General features: G+C 42.5%; 1 protein-coding gene across 4 annotated transcripts; it reads left to right on the forward strand.

Annotated features, from left to right (window-relative positions):
* The first annotated feature begins 351 nt into the window (after positions 1-351).
* Positions 352-16,932, forward strand: LOC109684810 (ADP-ribosylation factor 2). Of its 4 annotated transcripts, none has more exons than XM_020161370.2 (5): positions 352-500; positions 2,489-2,654; positions 8,141-8,251; positions 13,543-13,667; positions 15,685-16,932. In XM_020161370.2, the coding sequence occupies exons 2-5, from the start codon at positions 2,507-2,509 to the stop codon at positions 15,844-15,846; spliced, it is 546 nt and encodes a 181-aa protein (XP_020016959.1). In that variant the 5' UTR covers positions 352-500; positions 2,489-2,506; the 3' UTR covers positions 15,847-16,932. The 4 variants fall into 4 exon arrangements, with proteins under 4 accessions (XP_020016959.1, XP_020016960.1, XP_073901916.1 ...); XM_020161371.2 differs by having other exon boundaries at positions 381-500; positions 2,495-2,654; XM_074045815.1 differs by lacking the exon at positions 352-500 and adding an exon at positions 558-581.
* Positions 16,933-17,767: the final 835 nt, after the last annotated feature.

The following is a 17,767-nucleotide window of genomic DNA, read 5'->3' on the forward strand; positions in this document are numbered from 1 at the left end:
CTTAAATATCACTACGACCCTGGCCCCGCCCACATGCCCGCTCCGGGTTGGCCCGAATGCTCCCGGGATTAGTTCAATCTTTGAGATTTTTTTTTCCGAGTTTATTGGCGGTGCAAATCGGAAATGCTTTTGCTTTTCTGATTGGCCGCACGCGGCATCGGGGTGGGGCATGTGGGCGCGGCTCACCGAGAGGCGGTGAGCTCTCATTGGAAGATCAACCCGGCGTTTCCAGAGCGTGTTGCCGTCGCCTAGGTCGCGGGGGGCGGGCCCCTTCCTGACCTAGCCCTTATTGTCCTTCGCATTGGTCAAATCTGTCGTCACTCACGCAACTTTGACGTTATTGGTGTAAAGGCTTCAAGAGACAGTGAGTGATTGGCTGGTTGCTATTCCCGCCCCCGGACAGTCGCCATTTTGCTGAGAGGAGCCGAAATCCTAAAGGCAGTGTTTGTTGGTAGTGCTGTCGTTAACAGTGTCTAAATCGGTGTTCAGAGGGGTGGCAGGTGAGTCTTGGGCTTGGAAGGAAGGGACAGCGGCACTTAAGGCCCGGCTGGACTTCCGGTCCGTTAGCAGGCGGGAAACTGGTGAGAGGCGGTGGCCTGCGAAAAGGGGTTGGGCTCGCTGTCCCTCCCCCGTCCTCCGTGGGGCAGGGCAAGCGGGACCCGAGAGATGGCTTGGCTAGCTCCGTCAGCGTGACCCTCCGCTTTCCCGAGGGTCCACAGGTTGATGGGGAGCGGCCTGGTGGCCCGGGCGGGAAGGGCACTCTGCGGCTTGTCCGGGTCCCTGGGCGCGCGTACCCGGCAGCCGCGCACACGCTCACCTTGGCCCCCGCTGTCGTTTGTGCCCTTGAGGTCTCGCCGTGCTTTCTTCCCCATGAACATTTGGGAACAATGCCAGAGGGGCCCTGGAGCTGGTGGCTTCTTATTCAGTTCTAGCGGAACCTGGGGCCTAGGACTTCTCGCACGGGACTTGGGAAGACGAGGAAAGGGAGCAAGGACAGCGGCGTGCGCTTGGCCGGGGACCGGACATTGCCGCTTCCAGGGGCCTCGAAGCGGTCAATCCCTTCCGTCCTCCAGTTTGTGAGACTGGCCTTTTACCGGAAACAAAGGAATGGAATCTCTAGTTTTGTCGCCCAGCAAGATTTTGAATGCACTGGGCCATTTTAGACCTATAATGAACCTTGTAGGAATGGTTCAAGCGATCATCCTCTGGTCACCTGTTCCTCATGTGTATATAGGAGAAATTCTGTCCTAGCCATCTATCCTCGCAGAAGGAAGTGGTGTGTACTTAGGACGGAACCATGTATTAATCTATTGTAGGAAACTTGGATTTCAGAGGTGGGGCCTCTGGGAATCCGGTGACCTCCCCTCCGAGGTCACTAGGGTCCGGATGAATAAGTGCTTGGCTATCCTTGTTACATTCTTTCCTCCCCAGTAAAACTTTCCTTGGTTAGCAATTTAAAAGGAAAATCGTAGTTTCTAGACTACAGATGTCTTTTTCTTTTTTGGCCAGTCTTTATCGAGTTCCAAGAGCTTGTTAGAAGTGTTAGACATGGTACTTATTTTTGAGTCTTTCATTGGAATGATAAGCTCATAATTCAAGTAGGCTGATCTGTTAAAAGGAAAAAGCCTGTAAATTTCTGCAAAGCTAATCTGACTTTACTGTTGCCTTCCTGTCTATAACCTACTGCCACTCTTCTGAAAAATAAAATGTGGAACATTTATGCAGTTGGATGTCGGTAAAGTAATTAATTACCCCTTTAGGGAGTAGTTACTGGGAGGGGCACAAGGAGAATCTGGTCTGGTAGCCACATAGGTGTGTGTTTGGTTCATGAAAATCCATTGAACTTTAAAGTCATGTTTGATCTCTGTAAATTCTACTTCAGTGAAAAGTTTTCATTTCTGGTTAAGAGGAAGGTGATGGTCGCCCCATAACACACTGGATTCCAAGGGCTCTTCTTAACTCTTTGCCTGCTTAAGATCTCCTTCAGATGTACTTTCCCGGTGCTGGGTTTCCTCAACTCTGAAATTTCTTAGGTTTGTTTCTGGGTATTTTTGTGTCTTCTTGCCAAAGGCAACCATCATTTCCACGTGATAGCATTATTTCACCTGCCTTAAAGATTTTGCTTCATATTATGTGTCTGCTTTATAAGTTCTCATTTCAAGAGAGTTTAGAACAAGGTTTAGATGTGTGTGCTGTGGCATTGTTTCTGTGCCTAATGTGACTAAAAGTTGCCACCTGAGTGTGGCATTGAGATGTGCTTCTGCACATCCCACTTGGATGCTGCAGTGGAAACAGAATTTTCTAGCAGGGCATCAAAAGACTTAGTTGAGTTTCCCCTTGAAACCAAGACTCTTCCTTATTGGTCAAATGGTTCTTCACATTGTTTTAACTTTATCTAGGAACCACCTCTAATTACAATGCGTATCTTATGTATGTTGCTTTTGTATCTCAGTAAAGAATAATTATTTGACTTTTCTATTCATTGAAGTTACAGAAGTCAATCCCAATGGGGAACGTTTTTGAAAAGCTGTTTAAAAGTCTGTTTGGGAAAAAGGAAATGCGGATTCTCATGGTGGGTTTGGATGCCGCTGGAAAAACCACCATCCTGTATAAATTGAAGCTGGGAGAGATTGTGACCACCATCCCTACAATAGGTATGTCAGTGACCTGTGGCAGGTCCACCGTACAGTTTAGTGTGTTATACTTTTATGTGCTTCTGTTTTACTGGTTTTTTTTTAAACCTTGCCTGATCCAAGAGGATAAACTTTTTATGTGTGTGTGTGTGTGGGGGGGGAACGACTGGGGTTTTGAACTCAGGGCTTTACACTTGCAAAGCAGGCACTTTCCTGTTTGAGCTACACCTCCAGTCCATTTTGCTTTGGTTATTTTGGAGAAGAGGTCTTGCGAACTGTTTGCCAGGGCTAGCCTCTTAACCTCGATCCTTCTTATCTTAGCTTCCCAAGTAGCTAGGATTATAGGCATGAGCCAGTGGTGCCCAGCTGAAAGCATGAACTTTTTGTGGCCAAAAGCTCCCTCAGCATTTGTAGCACATTCCTTGGCTTACAGTGTCGTCATGCAAACATATTTAGGTTAAGCAAGTTTAGCTCCCTTTGCTTGGCAAAGAAGAAGAAGACAGTAACAATTAAAACAGTGAGGAGAGTTCAGCCCTCTGTTCCTCTCAGTGTGGATTCTGGTGCTGGCCTGAGCTGGGAGCTGGTACTGCCTTTTGGTCAGCCTCAGTTCTAGCTGGCCTCTCTCGGGAGTGTCTCTCACCTTCAAATGTGCTCCCAGGATTAAAGATGGAGCGTGAGTTCTCTTCACTCTGGTGTAAACTAACTACTCGAGATGATGTCCAACTGAAGAAACTTGACAGTTTGGCAGTAGTGGTCTTACTGGGAACCAGCACTTTGTTTTCTGGGCTCTGTAAGAGATTTGCAAAGACAGTTTTGACAGAACTTAATCTTTACCTTGTGAACTGCCTGGAGAACCATACTCCTGAGTGTGTTATACTCCGCAGGATGGTATGTGAATGGGCACAGGAGCCAAAGGACCAACCTTCATATTGGGCACTCACTTCAGAGATTGCAATATTTGAAGAAGGCAGAAACTGATGAGAATGTTCACACAAACAGTTTGAAAGTGTGTTAGTCCAAAATGAAAGTAGCATGTTTGTTTGAATTTCTCTAATTACAAAAATTATACATGCTTCTATGATCATATAGAAAAACAGAAATGGGTTTTAAAAATGTTCTACCATTAAGATTTTGGTATATTTGTAAAATTATATGCGTGCTGTTTTCTAGCTTAGCTTGCATTAGACAATATGTTTGGTTCACTTTCTGTGTCATTTCCTCTCTGGAATGTTTTCCTGCCTTCCTTTGCCCTTCGCCTTTACCTAGTGAATGCCAGCTCATTGTTTTGTGTTTTTTTTTTTTTTCAGTCCTGGGGATTGAACTCTGGGCCTTGTGCTTGCTAGGCAGGCTGGCTACCACTAAATATCTGATCCAGAATCTTACGCGATTTTTTTTTGGCAGTACTGGGGTTTGAAGTCAGGGCTTCATGCTTGCTAGGTAGACGCTCTTCTATTTGAGCCATTCAGCCAGCCCTTTTTTGTGTTGAAATTTTTTAAATAGGGTCTCTCAAACTGTTTGCCCTGGCTGACTTCAAACTGTGATCTTCCTGATTTCTGTTAGGATTGGAGGTGTGAACCACCAGCGCCTGGCATCTATCTTATCTGTCAATCAGTCTATCTTTCTATATCTTAATGTGGAAAAATGGCAGATTCTGATTAATTAGCTCTGATGGAAGTACAACATTTTTCAGCTCATTCTTTTGGTCTCAGTTTAAACATTATTTCTGAGAGGCGCCTTTCCTGACCCCTTAGACCAGTTTTTCCCTATTCTAAGTTTCCATAGCAGTCTGAAGTTCGTAGTGACTCTCAGTACATTTATAGTCTCTTGTTCAGTTTGTCTTCCTAACAGTGTAAATAAGAGTGGGGATCATGGTTGTCCCCAGCATTTAGTAAAATGCCTGGCCCATGTTAGGTGTCCAGTATTTGGTTAGTTGAATTGAATCCTGATTCTGTGGTAGATTGTTAAACTGTTGGCCCCCCCCAATGAATTATGCCCCTCAGTGTCCATGCCCTTGAGTGAAGTCCCCTTCCACAGTAATGCTGAGCTTGGCTTTATGACTTGCTTTGTCCAGTGGGAAATCAGCAAATGTAATTCAGCAGAGATTTGACAAGTGCTTAAGACTTGTCCTCATGGAAGACTGCTGCCATCCATTGAGGAAGCTGAATACCTGGGAGCATCCCACACTTCCAGTTCTTTCACCCCCAGAGTCTCATTACCAAACTGTATCAGTACAGCTTTCTAAATTTCTAATAGTCACCCTAACCAAGAGACCATCATTTCTAGCCTCAGTAACTGAAACAGCCTTAACAATCCCCTGAAACCACACTTCTCTCCAGCCATTCACCATGCTGTGATCAGGTATGTTCTTCATACCTGTGAAGAACACATAACATGGTAATAATGTGTATCACTTTTCCAGACACTTAAGTATGTTCAAAATATTTTAAATTAAAAAAAAACCCAAGCATGGTGGCTCATGCTTGTAACCCCAGCTCTTGGAAGGCTGAGGCAGGAGAATTGCAAGTCTAGGCTAGTCTGAGGTACATGGCAAGACCCCATCTCAAAAAAAAAAAAAAAAAGAAGGAAGGAAGGAATGGAGGAAGCAAGAGGGGAAGATAGATCTTTCCTTGACTTTCCACAGCCCAAATCCCAGATCTAACTGCCAAGGCCCACAGCCACTCAGACCTGCTCACCTACCAAACCTCAGTTCCAGCTATGTCTTATTTTAGAAAGAGACACTCATTACACCACAAGCTAAATTCTTGCTGAACAAGTATATAAATTCAATGCCATTCTTCACTGTGGGTGAGGGTGGTAGAGCAGGAAACCTAGTGAAGTTACCTTAAATTTAATCTGGAGGAATAAGCAAGTAAGCCTAACTAGGAAATCTCTGAAAATGAGTAATGAGTTACTTCTAAAGCTATGACCAAGCCCTATATCACTTGCTTAGAGTTCAAATGACTACATCAGGAAATGGTTCAGAAAAAGATACACATACCATTGAGAATTTACTATATGGTAAGGTATTTCAAACCAGCATAGAAAAGGTAACTGTCTGCCCCTGTGAAGTCCAGTACACAGCCATGAGTCATAGCCATATGTGGCATTTAAGTTTAATTAAAGTTAAATACAATCAAAAGTATAGTTCCTCAGTTACACTTGTTACTTTTTTTTTATGGTACTGGAGTTTGAACTCAGGGCTCATGCTTGCTAGGCAGACACTCTTATCACTTGAGCCACTCCTCCAGCCCCTTTTTTGTGTGTGTGTTGGGTGTTTTCAAGAGAGGGTCTTGAGAACTCTTTGTGCTTTGTACCTTGATCCTCCTGATCTCTGCCTCCTGAGTAGCTAGAACTGTAGGCGTGAGCCACTAGTGCCTGGCACTTGTCACATTTTAAGTTTTAAGTACTCAAAAGCTGTTTGTGGTTCTGGCTACCATAGTAGACAGTGCACACACAGACCATCTCTTTCATCATAGAAAATGTTATGAACAGTGGCACTGGTCTGCCATTTGAAAAATTTTAGCCAAATCCCTACTGTATTTTTAGCTGCAGAATTAACTCTACATGGATAGAATATTTGCTCTATAAAATGAAAAATTTAAATCTCATAAAATTAGGATGCTTTTTCTCTTTTGGGATGACTGGGGTTTGAAATTGGCTTCATGCTTGCAAAGCAAGTGCTCTACTGCTTGAGCCACACCTCCAGTGCTAAACCCCTGTAAAATTAGCAGGAGAAAATACTGGCAAATACTTTTATGATCTTTAAGTGGGGAAGACTTCTGAAGATGTTATTTGTCTCCCTAATAATTTTAAACTTCCCTGTGACAAAATTAAAAAAATGAGGTTGAAAGGAAAATTGTCAACTGGAAATAAACACATGACAAGAGTCACTCCTGACCCACAGTGTAGATATCCCAACAGAAAAACAACTGAACACGTCACAGAAGCACAAATACAAAAGGGTGGGGCATTTAAATATATCCACTTACAATAAAGAAAATTCTTATAAAAGTTAGTGTTTTTCCCCTATCAGATTGGCAGATTTCCAGAAAGCAAGAATACATTTTATTGTTGGTGGCACACCATTTTTTGGAGAACAGTCTGGCAACCTGTGTACACATTTCAAATACACATTTGTTTTAACCAGCCCTCCTCCAGGAATTACTGCAAGGAAATAAAGTACATGTCGGCAAAAATGGGAAAGATGTTTACTTTGGCATTATTTACAAAAGCAACTGAAAATAACCTAAGCATCCCAATGAAAATTAATTAAAAATATAGCTGTGATAGAATACTAACTAATTTTTAAAGTTCAGTAGTGATCTGTATTAACATCATCCTTATTTCCTCTCTCCTTTAATTTGTAATTTTTTGGGGGTGGGCAGTACTGGGGTTTGAACTCAGGGCCTCACACTTGCTATGCAGGTGCTCTACCAGTTGAGCCATTCTGCTAGTCTTCCCTCCCCCCTTTATCTTGTGAATGCCAGCTCATTCTCTTGATCTTGATTTAAGCATTATTCTTAGGCATGCCTCCTCTGAGTTGCCTGGGCTTCCTTCTATAGCTGTATTCTGCTAGTGGGGATAACTAGTAGAAGAGTGGGTTGAAGGGACAGGGATGTTAAGATCCATTTTTGATAAAATGCCTTACTTGGGGGGATGGGAGACATCTACCTGTAGATGTTGGATTATGAGCCTGAAGTTCCGGACAGAGGTCTGGGTCAGAAAATATATATCTGAAAATTGTTAGTACAAAGATGGTAACGAAGCCTTGAGGGTGAGTGAGGTTGCCTAGGGAGGGGTGTGGGAAGAGAATGGATGGGGCAGAACAGAATCATGGGAATCCATCATCAGGAGAGACTGAGAAGTTGAAGACAGAAAGAAATGGGAAGCCATGGGAGGGTTTCAGAGAAGGAATGAGCAGTAGAATCAGATAGAAAATCAAATTACATAACAACTAAGAAGTATATATTGGATTTGTTGACACAATGATTGTTGGCTGACCCCAGTGAGACCAGGTACGCAACATGGTAGAGCAGAGCTAGGCATGGAGGACAGGTTGGAGATACTAGGAGGAGGGAGAGAATAGCAGTAGTGAAAGGTTCTGGGCAGTCTCTGAATTGGGTGGTTCAGTGGGTGATCCAGCACATAGACGGAAGGAATTGGCATGAAGTGGTTGCTCCCTTCCATTGTTCCAAGGTGGAGGAAGAAAACTGTGGGTGAACATGGGACTTTTTATATTCCATAGATGCCTTCTCTTTGCTGTGAAGTGTACTGTCAGGTCTTCTGCTAAGAGAAAGGGGAGCTGGGTGGTTGGAGATTGGAATAGAGAAGGTTTAAGGCCCCCAGGCACAATGAATGGTAGAATAAGCCAGCACTTTCTCTTTGAAAGGTATAGATCTTTGACTAACATACTAAGTTAAAAGTGCTTTTCAAATATCAGTTGAAATTGTTTTGAATTGTTCAACCAGCAAAAATAACTAAAAGTTTTCTCCATCTTTCCAACTTAGGCTTCAATGTGGAGACAGTAGAATATAAAAACATCAGCTTCACAGTTTGGGATGTTGGTGGCCAGGACAAAATCAGACCTTTGTGGCGACATTATTTCCAGAACACCCAAGGTAAAGATTGGAACTGGGCACATTAAGTGTGTCTAAAGGTGTGTGCCTGGTGGTGCTCTGCTGTATTTGGACTGTGAGTCATTCCCTCTCTTCTGTTGGCCTCCTTACTCTTTTAGGGGAGGTGTCTTTGAAACATGGTCCTAGCAAAAAGACTTGGGCTTTAACTCCTCTTAATCCAGAATGGTTAGAAAATGGTTATCTTGATAAATTTCATCTTCCAGCTAATTGAGAAATACAGATGCCTTAGATTAAGTGCCAGTTTTTGAAGCATTTGAATTCAGTCAACAATTTTGAACCTGTTGAAAATGTCTAAAAATCACACATCTGGAATGAGAAGAACAAGGATGACTGGAACCCAGAATCCCAAATCTGGCATCTGTGTGGCTACAGTCCTACCCCGCTCCCCTCCTGTTCTATATGTGCATAAACAGGCACAGTAATCCCAGACATAACCTGGTTTGTTCTTTGGGTTGAGGGTCTCACTAACTATTTTTTTTGTACAGGCTGGCCTCAAACCACAATCCTATTTCTACCTCCCAAGTAGCAGAGAGTGTGGGCTACTGCACTCAGCCAATTGGCTTTTTAAAAGGATGGGTTTTAATGAACTCATCCATTACTCTATTTGAGTCTTTTCATTGGCTTTGTTTTGGATAAATGATACCTTCCTGAGTATTAGCTACTAAGATAGTCATAACTGTTCACATGTTTATTGTACCCTGATTCTCATGTAGAATTGTTACCATATGGCTTGTAAAGTTACCCATTTTAGAACTTACTTGGAGTGTATGAGTTTTGCTGCTGAAGGGTTTTTGTCACATATGTTTGGTGGTAAAGACTAACACAGATGAAATGCCTGAGTTAACCGCCCCTTCACGTCTAGTGGCATTGTTTAGCTCTTACCTTTGGCATTTAACTCTTCACAGTTATCTTCTCAGCCTGAAACTTCTAGAATGTCTTTCCTCAGAACAGTGCAGTTTAAAAGCTTTTCTTGGTGGGAAGTTTAATGCAAAGATGGAGAAGATAACATAATGTACCCTGTGCACCCATAGTTACCAACTCTGCCCCAGGTGTGAGGCCTTTCAGTCCTGTATCTTTCCGTGCTCATTTCTAACACATAGGCAGTTCTCTCATTTGGTTTGGTTTTGTTTTTTAGTGATGGGAGTTGATCCCAAGGCCTCACATGACTGTGACTAGGCAAGTACCGTACCACTCCACCACTGAGCTACGTCCCCAACTCCCCCTTCCCCATCGTTTTTTGTTCTCCTTTTCTTTTTCTTCTTCTTCTTTTTTTTTTTTTTTGGCAGTACTGGGTGTGGACTCAGGGCTTTACACTTGGGAGGCAGGTGCTCTACCACTTTAGCTACACCTCCAGCCTTTTTTGCTCTGGTTATTTTGGTGATAGGATCTTGCTTTTTGCCCAAGCTGCCCTGGACCATGATCCTCCTATTTTAGGTTTCCCAGTGTCACTGGGATGACATGTGTGCACCCCCATTTCCAACTATTGGTAGAAATGGGATCTCAAACTCCTTGCCCAGGCTGGCTTCAAACTGTGATCATCCTGATCCCAGCCTTCCAAGTAGCTTGGATTAAACAGGTATGAGCTACTGGTGCCTGGCCTTCATTGTTTTTCAAAACATAGTCTCCATGCATTATAATACTTCCAGTCTTTACTCAGCTTTCCCCATTTGTGTTAAATGTAGAGTTTCTGCATTTGCTTGTTTGCATCAGGATCAGAGTTCACATACTGCATCATCAATCCGTCACTTCAGTCTCTTATTCTACAACACTTTCCCACTCTTTTCAGTCCCATGTTTTTTGGTTAAATGTGTACCTCCCATTTTGAATGTGGCTGATGACTTTGTCATGGTACCATTTTACTTGTGTGTATTTCCTATAATCTGTTAGCATGTTGTAGAGGTGTGATTAGATTCTGGTCCATTTGAGGACAAGAACACTTCATAAGTGTGCATCCTGTTATACTACATGCTAATAGTTTGGCTATCACACTTCAGAAATATTTTTTCTTTAAAAAAAAACCAAACCTTTTATCATGGTAAAATACACATAACAAAAAATTTCATCGTTTTACCCATAGCTAAATGTGCAGTTTGGTGGCATTGGATACATTCACAGAGTTTTGCAGCTGTCACCACTAGCCATTCCCAGAGTCTGTCCATGGCCCCAGCAGAAACTCCATACCCATCAAGCAGTAGCTGCCATCCTCCTACCCCTGCCCCCAATAACCTTTATTCTGTTTTCTATAAATTTGCCTATTCTTGATATTTCATGAGTATAGTCACTTAATAGTACCTCTTGTGCCTGGGTATCTGGCTTCTTTCACTTAGCATGGTGTGTTTTCAGGGTTCATTCATGTTGTAGCATGAACTTCATTTCCTTCATGACTGAAGATTTTTTTGTTTGGAGATACATTTTATTTATTGGTAGACACTTCGGTTACCTTTTTCATTTAGCTTTTTTGAATAATGATCTTTGACTCTTCATATGCAAGTGTATATGAGTCTGTGTTTTCAGTTCTTTTTTTTGTGGGGGGGGATACTAGGGTCTGAATTCAGGGCCTTACACTTGCTAGGTGGGGGCTCTACAACTTGAGCCATGCTCCAAGTCCTTTTTGCTTTAGCTATTTTTCAAGTAGGGTCTCTCATATGGTCCTGTTTATACTCCCTGTGTAGCTGGGACAACATGTGCATGCCACCACACCCAGCTTTCTATTGGTTGAGATGGGGTCTTGCAAACTTTTTGCCTGGGCTGCCTCCAACTGGAAAAGTCCCAGTCTCTTCCTCCAGAATAATAGGATTGCAGGTGTGAGTTTTTGCGCCTAGTATTTGTTTTCAGTTCTTTTGGGTTTAACCTAGGAATTGCTGGGTAACTGTATTGCTTTTTGTTTTGTTTTGTTTTTTGTGGTAAAATACACAACATGAAATTTACCATCATAACTATTTTTAAGTGTATAGTTTAAGTGTATAGTTTAGTGGTGTTAAATTCATTCATAATGTAGTACAGTCATGACCACCATCTTTTCATCTTGTAAAACTGAAGTTCAGTATCCTTTAAACAATCACTCCTTATCCTCCTCTCCCCTGATCTCTGGCAATCACCAGATTGTCACATTTTTAGTGGTGCCAAATGGATCCAGATGGGATTAGCCTAATTTTCCCCAGTGAAGTTCCCCCACAATCCTTGGCTTGATGCCTTTAGTGTCCATTAAAGACTGTTGCTTAGCTCTGTTATTTGGTTTCCCTGAAATATGTTTGTATAAAGAAGGCAGGAAAAATGCTTCATTTTTTATTAATTTTCAGATAATCCACTTAATAGCCTAGCAACTTCTGTGGTGATGGTTAGATTTTTATATTTTGTATTTCCATCTATATTTTGATACTCAGAGATCCCATTTATCTTAGACTGGCATTTGCTGACTTGACCAAACTCTTGCTATTCTTCATCTGTAATAAAACTAGAACATGTGGGTTTGAACCAGAGCTGTGCTGTGAAACAGGAAAGTTAGGTCATCTCATCCACTTCCATTTCCTTATCTTAAAATGGAGATGATGCCTACTGCCTGCACACTGGGCTGAAATGAGGTGAAATCTGCGGAGTGCTTAGTTCTGCTTGGGAGGCAGTAGGCTCTCAGATAGAAGCCTGAATTGAAGTTTCACTTGGTTGTTTTCTGGTAGGATTCCTCCTCTATTCAGTTTGCACATTCAGATACCAAGTTGAAGTGCCTTTTTGTCTTCAATCTTCTGTTCAAACAAGCCTAATTTTACTGAACTTCAGTAACTACTGCAGTGATGGCAGGGAACTGGCTATATTCTAGGACTGTGGTGTGGGTAATTTGGGCTGTTCATGAAATAGCAAATGGGTGCTGTTTGAAGAATGGATGAAGAATGGACTTGTCTCTGGCTGAACCAGATGTCTCATCCTTGAGTAGTCTTGGATGCTGCCCCAGTTTTTTCTGCCATCTTCCCTAAGGTCAGGCTGCCTTTTAATTGAAGTTTTCTTCATCAATGTGTTGAGTGTGATAGAGCTTAATGAATGCTTTAGCTCTCTATTAAGACATTTAACTGCATAGGTTTCACCTGTATGGATTGAAGTTTATGTGTTTTCTTAATTGATATATTGTACAGAATCCATAAAATGGTCCATTAGTTGGACCATGCGGAAAGATTTTTCTCCTTGAATGGAAGTTCGCTTAATTTGTTGTATGGCAATTATATCTATGTGGTTCAAAATTAAAAAGTAAGAAAAGGGTACACAGATCTCATTCCTTAGTTTTCCTCCCATAAACAGTTTTATTTCTTGTGTATTTGTCTAGATATATTTTGTGTATGTATGTGTGTGTATATATATATATATATATATATATTCTCTTAAAAAACACAGTATAGTCTACTATTCATGTGTAAATGTATCTCCTTCTCAGAAGTAGTCAGTCTGATGCTAGGTTCTTAGGTAAATAGCATCTGGTGTCTGATGCCTTTGCAATCCTGGTGGTTCTTTGAGTCCTTCCAGAAGGAGGGACTCTAGAGTATGGGATCCAACACTGACCGTGTAATGTTCTCAAGATGTTCTGACTGATGTCCAGGAGAGCCTGCTCGTTACCACCCTCATCTGTTTCAGAAACTGAGCTACCGTTACAACTGGTGATTCAGCCGAGGATCCAGTGATCCTTTCAGCAATCACTTCACATTTTTGTCTCAGAAGGCTTGCTATCAGCCAGATACCAAGTGGTTGTTATTGTTATTGTCATGTGGACTACTGTTAAGCAAGTCTTCCTCAATAGTGTCCAACAATGTCAGTCACCGGTCACATAGGAGTGGCCAACCTGATCACTCATTTTTATATTGGCTGTCCCCCCTTCCCTGTTTTAGTCCTTGCTGCTCCCTGGGATCACTTCCCAATACAGCTCCTGCACCTAGGCCTTTGTTTTAAGCTTTACTTTAGGGAACCAGCCCTAGAATGCTGTTTATTGTAGTAAACTGCATGTTTTTGAAAATCCTTTTTTCCTCTGATGTGGAAATTAAGTACTAAGAACTACACTTAACCTCCTCTCTGTGTCCTCTTGTTATTGTTAATCTGGTGAAGGGCTGTGTTCCTTCTGAAAGAGATCTGAGAATTGAGTTTACAGCAAACTTCCTATTCTGGAGATTATATATCCTTTCCTATTGATTGCTTTCAATGAAACCGCACACATGAGTAGGGAGAAGCTGTGCAGATGTGTAAACAGCTGCTCTTTTCAGGCTCACATTACTAATGTGCTTGGGATTTCTTTCCAGGTCTGATTTTTGTGGTTGACAGTAATGACCGAGAGCGAGTCAATGAGGCCCGGGAAGAACTAACCAGAATGTTAGCAGAAGATGAGCTCAGAGATGCAGTTCTGTTGGTGTTTGTAAATAAGCAGGTATGTTGTTGGCATTTTGAATACTGGGACTGAAATTTGCTGCCAGATCCTTCTCTCTTAAATCTATAGCTATTTAAATTAGATGTCTACTTCTTTCTCTCCAGTCCGAATCTAACCCCTCCCCCATTTCCTTTTTAGAATGACTTATATTCATTCACTCACTCAATTGAGCATCCATTAAGTTCCAGCTTTGTTTTAGGTTTGGGTACATAGCAGACAAAAGTCCCTGTGTTCATGGAGTTTACGTTCTAGTGGGAGGAGAGGCAGTCAGCCAATATTGTACAATGTGTTAGGTTGTAAGTGTGGAAGAATAGAGAGCAGAGTGACTGTGGAGAAGGACTGAGAATCCCATGACTCTTATAAGTTGACTCTGAGATGGGAGAAAGGGAGCCATGCAGTTTTAGGGATAGTCTGAGTAGGGGTGGAAGGGCACAGATGAAATTGATCTTATGGGGCCTGTTGTTGGGGAGGAAAAGGGTTTGCCCATAAAAATACAGCACTAAAAGACTTCTGAGAAGAGGGCTGATGCGCAACTGTCCAGCCTCAGGATCTAAGCAGGACAGAGCGCGAAAGAGAAGGTGGAATTGTGGCAGCGGGAGGTGACTGCTGTTACATAATGGCCTACTCCCTTTCTTTCCACGGACACATGGCTATATAACTGAGCTTGTACTGTTATGACAGTGCTGCAGCCTGATTTTTCACTTCTAATTTATCAGACACCTTTTCTCTTGTCCTCCCACTCTTGTAAACCCTATTTTCCACTGTGGATGGATCATGAGTCACTCAGCTGTTACCCCACTGTTCAGGCTGGATGTCAGGCGTTTTGCAAGTGAACATAATGGACTTTTAAAAAGAAAACAATAAGTTTGTTTTTAATAATAAAAACATATTTTTCAGGATATAAATTTGAAAAGCAGTTCAGAATATCAAGTGAAGTAGTCCAGTTCTACTCTTCAGAATAAAACACTTAAGTTTCTTATATCTTTCCAGAGGTACAATTTTCTATACTTATACAAGCAATTATATGACATATTTATATTTAAATTCCAGAGATCACATTATATATTCTGCTTTGCAACCTGCTTTTTCACTTAGCGTATCTTCAACCTCTTTCCATAGTACATCTATATTTTCCTTATTCTTTAGTGCTAATGAATCCAAATCTAGTTTGAGCTTACTGTGTGCTAGGCATTTGGGATGCATCAGAGAAAAGGTAATTATTTCTGCACTTGTAAAGCTTATGTTCTGGTTAGGGAGACATAATATATGTTAAACATACTAAATAACTTTTATAATGTGGTCACATATGGTGAGCACTATATTGAAAAGATGGAGCAGGCTAATTAGGAGATGCAACTGGGCCTCAGTGCCCTGAGGCTTTGCAGGCCATCAAAAGGGCTCTGACTAGTGAGTTGTGGCTTAGTTTTGGTAGGAGAATGATTTAATCTGACTTTCACTGATTCCTGGGGTTGAGAATAGGCTTTAGTAGGCAAGAGCAGAAGCCAGGAGACCAGTAAAGAAGTTATTTTGGAACTGGGTGCTTGGCTCATGCCTGTAATTCTAGCTCCTCAGGAGACAGATCAGGAGGATCACAGGTTAAAGCCAGCCTAGGTAACAAAAGTGAGCCTCTATCTCAAAAATACCCAACACAAAACAGGAGTAGTAGAGTGGCTCAAGTGGTTAAGAGCACTTGCTAGCAAGCATAAAGCCCTGAGTTTAAACCCCAGTCCCACAAAAAAAAAGTTATTTTGGTAACTCAGGTGAGAAACCATGGTGGGGTTGGATCAGGGTGGTAGGAGCAGAGGTGGTGAGAAGTGGTCCAGTTCTGCATATATTTTGATGTAGAGCCATTGGAATTTCCTGACATGACTGTGGACTTGAGAGAAAGAAAAAGTTAAGAATGATTTCAGGGTTTTTGGCCTGAGCCACTGAGAGCAGACTAGGTTGAAACACATTAGAAGGAGACTGTTGCATTGTATGGACAGAGATGACACACTTTCGCACGTTCTCTTTCAAGGATCTTCCTAATGCCATGAACGCCGCAGAGATAACGGACAAGCTCGGCTTACATTCCCTTCGCCAGAGAAACTGGTACATTCAGGCCACCTGTGCCACCAGTGGGGATGGGCTATATGAAGGCCTGGACTGGCTCTCCAACCAGCTCAAAAACCAGAAGTGATCAGAAACAACCCATTCCCTGTGCGATGTGGCAAAACCAGCTGGCCTCTTCCATGTGCGTGTGTGTGTGTGTATGTGAGAAGCCCAAGTGGCTGTGTGGCTGGGAGTGGGGGCAGCTTTCTCACACCGTGCCTTATACACACTACAAGAAAAACCAGTATTACATTTTAAGAAAACCAGTGTTACATTTTAAATCTTCCATTTCAGTAGCTTTGGAGATCATCTGTGCTGAGGCTCCCTGGTGCATGATAGTCAGAGAGCCTTCAGGGTGGAACAGGAGAGCAGGAGTGGGGACAGGTTGTGATTGCGGTCCTAGGTGCCTGGAATCCCATTAGACTTTGGTGTCCTTTTGTAAAAAGGAAGGAATGAGTGGTCATTCTTTTCCATCTTGCCAAAGCTAGCAACTCACTTTTCAGTGCTTTAAAACAAATGATCCTCAAGGCACAAAGGTACTTGCTCACTACAGGTGTGCAGAGGTTCAGACTGGAACCTTCCTCTTAAGTTCCTCTTTAGCCCAGACTTCCTGGTTTAACATGCTTTAGTTAAAGAAATTGGTGATCTTTTTTATTGGAGTATCAAGACTGTACCACTAGAAAACTTTCCAGCACCTCTTACAGTGCTCACAGTGGAAGCAGAGTGGGTGGAGGAAGTGAGGTGAAGTTGCTTTTGTGTTGTGGCATAACTGTCTCAGGTTTCAGTCCACCCCATCCCCAGGCTGCTGCCCCCATTTCCTTGCTCTGTGCTAAATGTTCTATGCGTGAAGCAGGAGGCTGGCTCCTGGGTGGAGTTGTCACTGTGTACAGCTATCTTAGTCCACCTTATGCTTTTGGTTACTTTCTGTTCCCAGAACCACATACCTGTGAGTTTTGAGAGTTTGAGAGAGTCAAGAGGTTAATTTGGGGGTTGAAGTTCCTGGCAACCCCTGATGTTGCCCCCAAGTTGGTGCTAAATGTTGCTATGAAATGCATCTCTTGTCTAGACCATTCCCCACAGCGCTGACTTCCTCTGTGGACAGCAATAACATCTTAGGAGCTGTTTAGAAATGTGCTCTGTGTTGTCGTGCAAATAATAGAATGCTCTGGAGATGAGCTGGCAAAAGAGCCAGAGCTCTTTTGCCCTGACAACTATTGGCTGCATTTGTACCTAAGCACTTCCACTACTTAACCTTTTAAAATTGCTTTAAAAAAAAAACAAACCTTGATTCAAGATGGTAAAGTGAATTTCCACAAAAGTAAACCTTGTTTATTGATCACAAAGAAGTTATACTAGGAAAAAATTTCATGCCATGATAAATGTGGGGTGTGATGTTTTTTCTTTAAGATGTTAACTTTATAAAGAGTGCTCATTGCAGTACTGGCAACTAAGCCCAGACTTGATTTTAACCACAGAGGAATTCCTGAAAAATACTAGATTGTATGCCTCAAGTTGGCAGGGTCTGTCTACACTTTTGTATTTATACTTAGTAACAGTGTACCTGGCATGGTGCTGGGCTTCATTAACACTTGCTGATTGGTTGGACAATAAAGAATTTGCTTTGAAAGGAGAGGACAGCCATGTGCCTCTGAATGTCTTGAACTGTGTTAAATCTCTTTCCCCTCCATCTTAGACTTTTCTCCTGAACACTCCCAGGGCATGTGTACAGAAGACACTGGAGGCGCTGGAGGTGCTGGGTCTACTCCGAGGCCCCAGCCGTGTACTTCACTCACTTTCACTCCTGTCTGCCTGCCTCCTCTCTCTCTCTCTCTCTCTCTCTCTGACTTGGAGCTGGAGAGCAGATCGAAGCCCCACAGCGCACAGATCTGAAGGTGTGCCGTGGAGGAGCTTTTTTCCTTTTGAGGTTTTTGAGATTTAAAAAATACCTTTGGAGCTGGGCACTGGTGGCTCACACCTGTAATCTTAGCTACTTGGGAAGCTGAGATCAG

The sequence above is a fragment of the Castor canadensis genome, chromosome 11 (genome assembly GCF_047511655.1).
Source record: "Castor canadensis chromosome 11, mCasCan1.hap1v2, whole genome shotgun sequence".
Classification (NCBI taxonomy): Eukaryota; Metazoa; Chordata; class Mammalia; order Rodentia; family Castoridae; genus Castor; species Castor canadensis.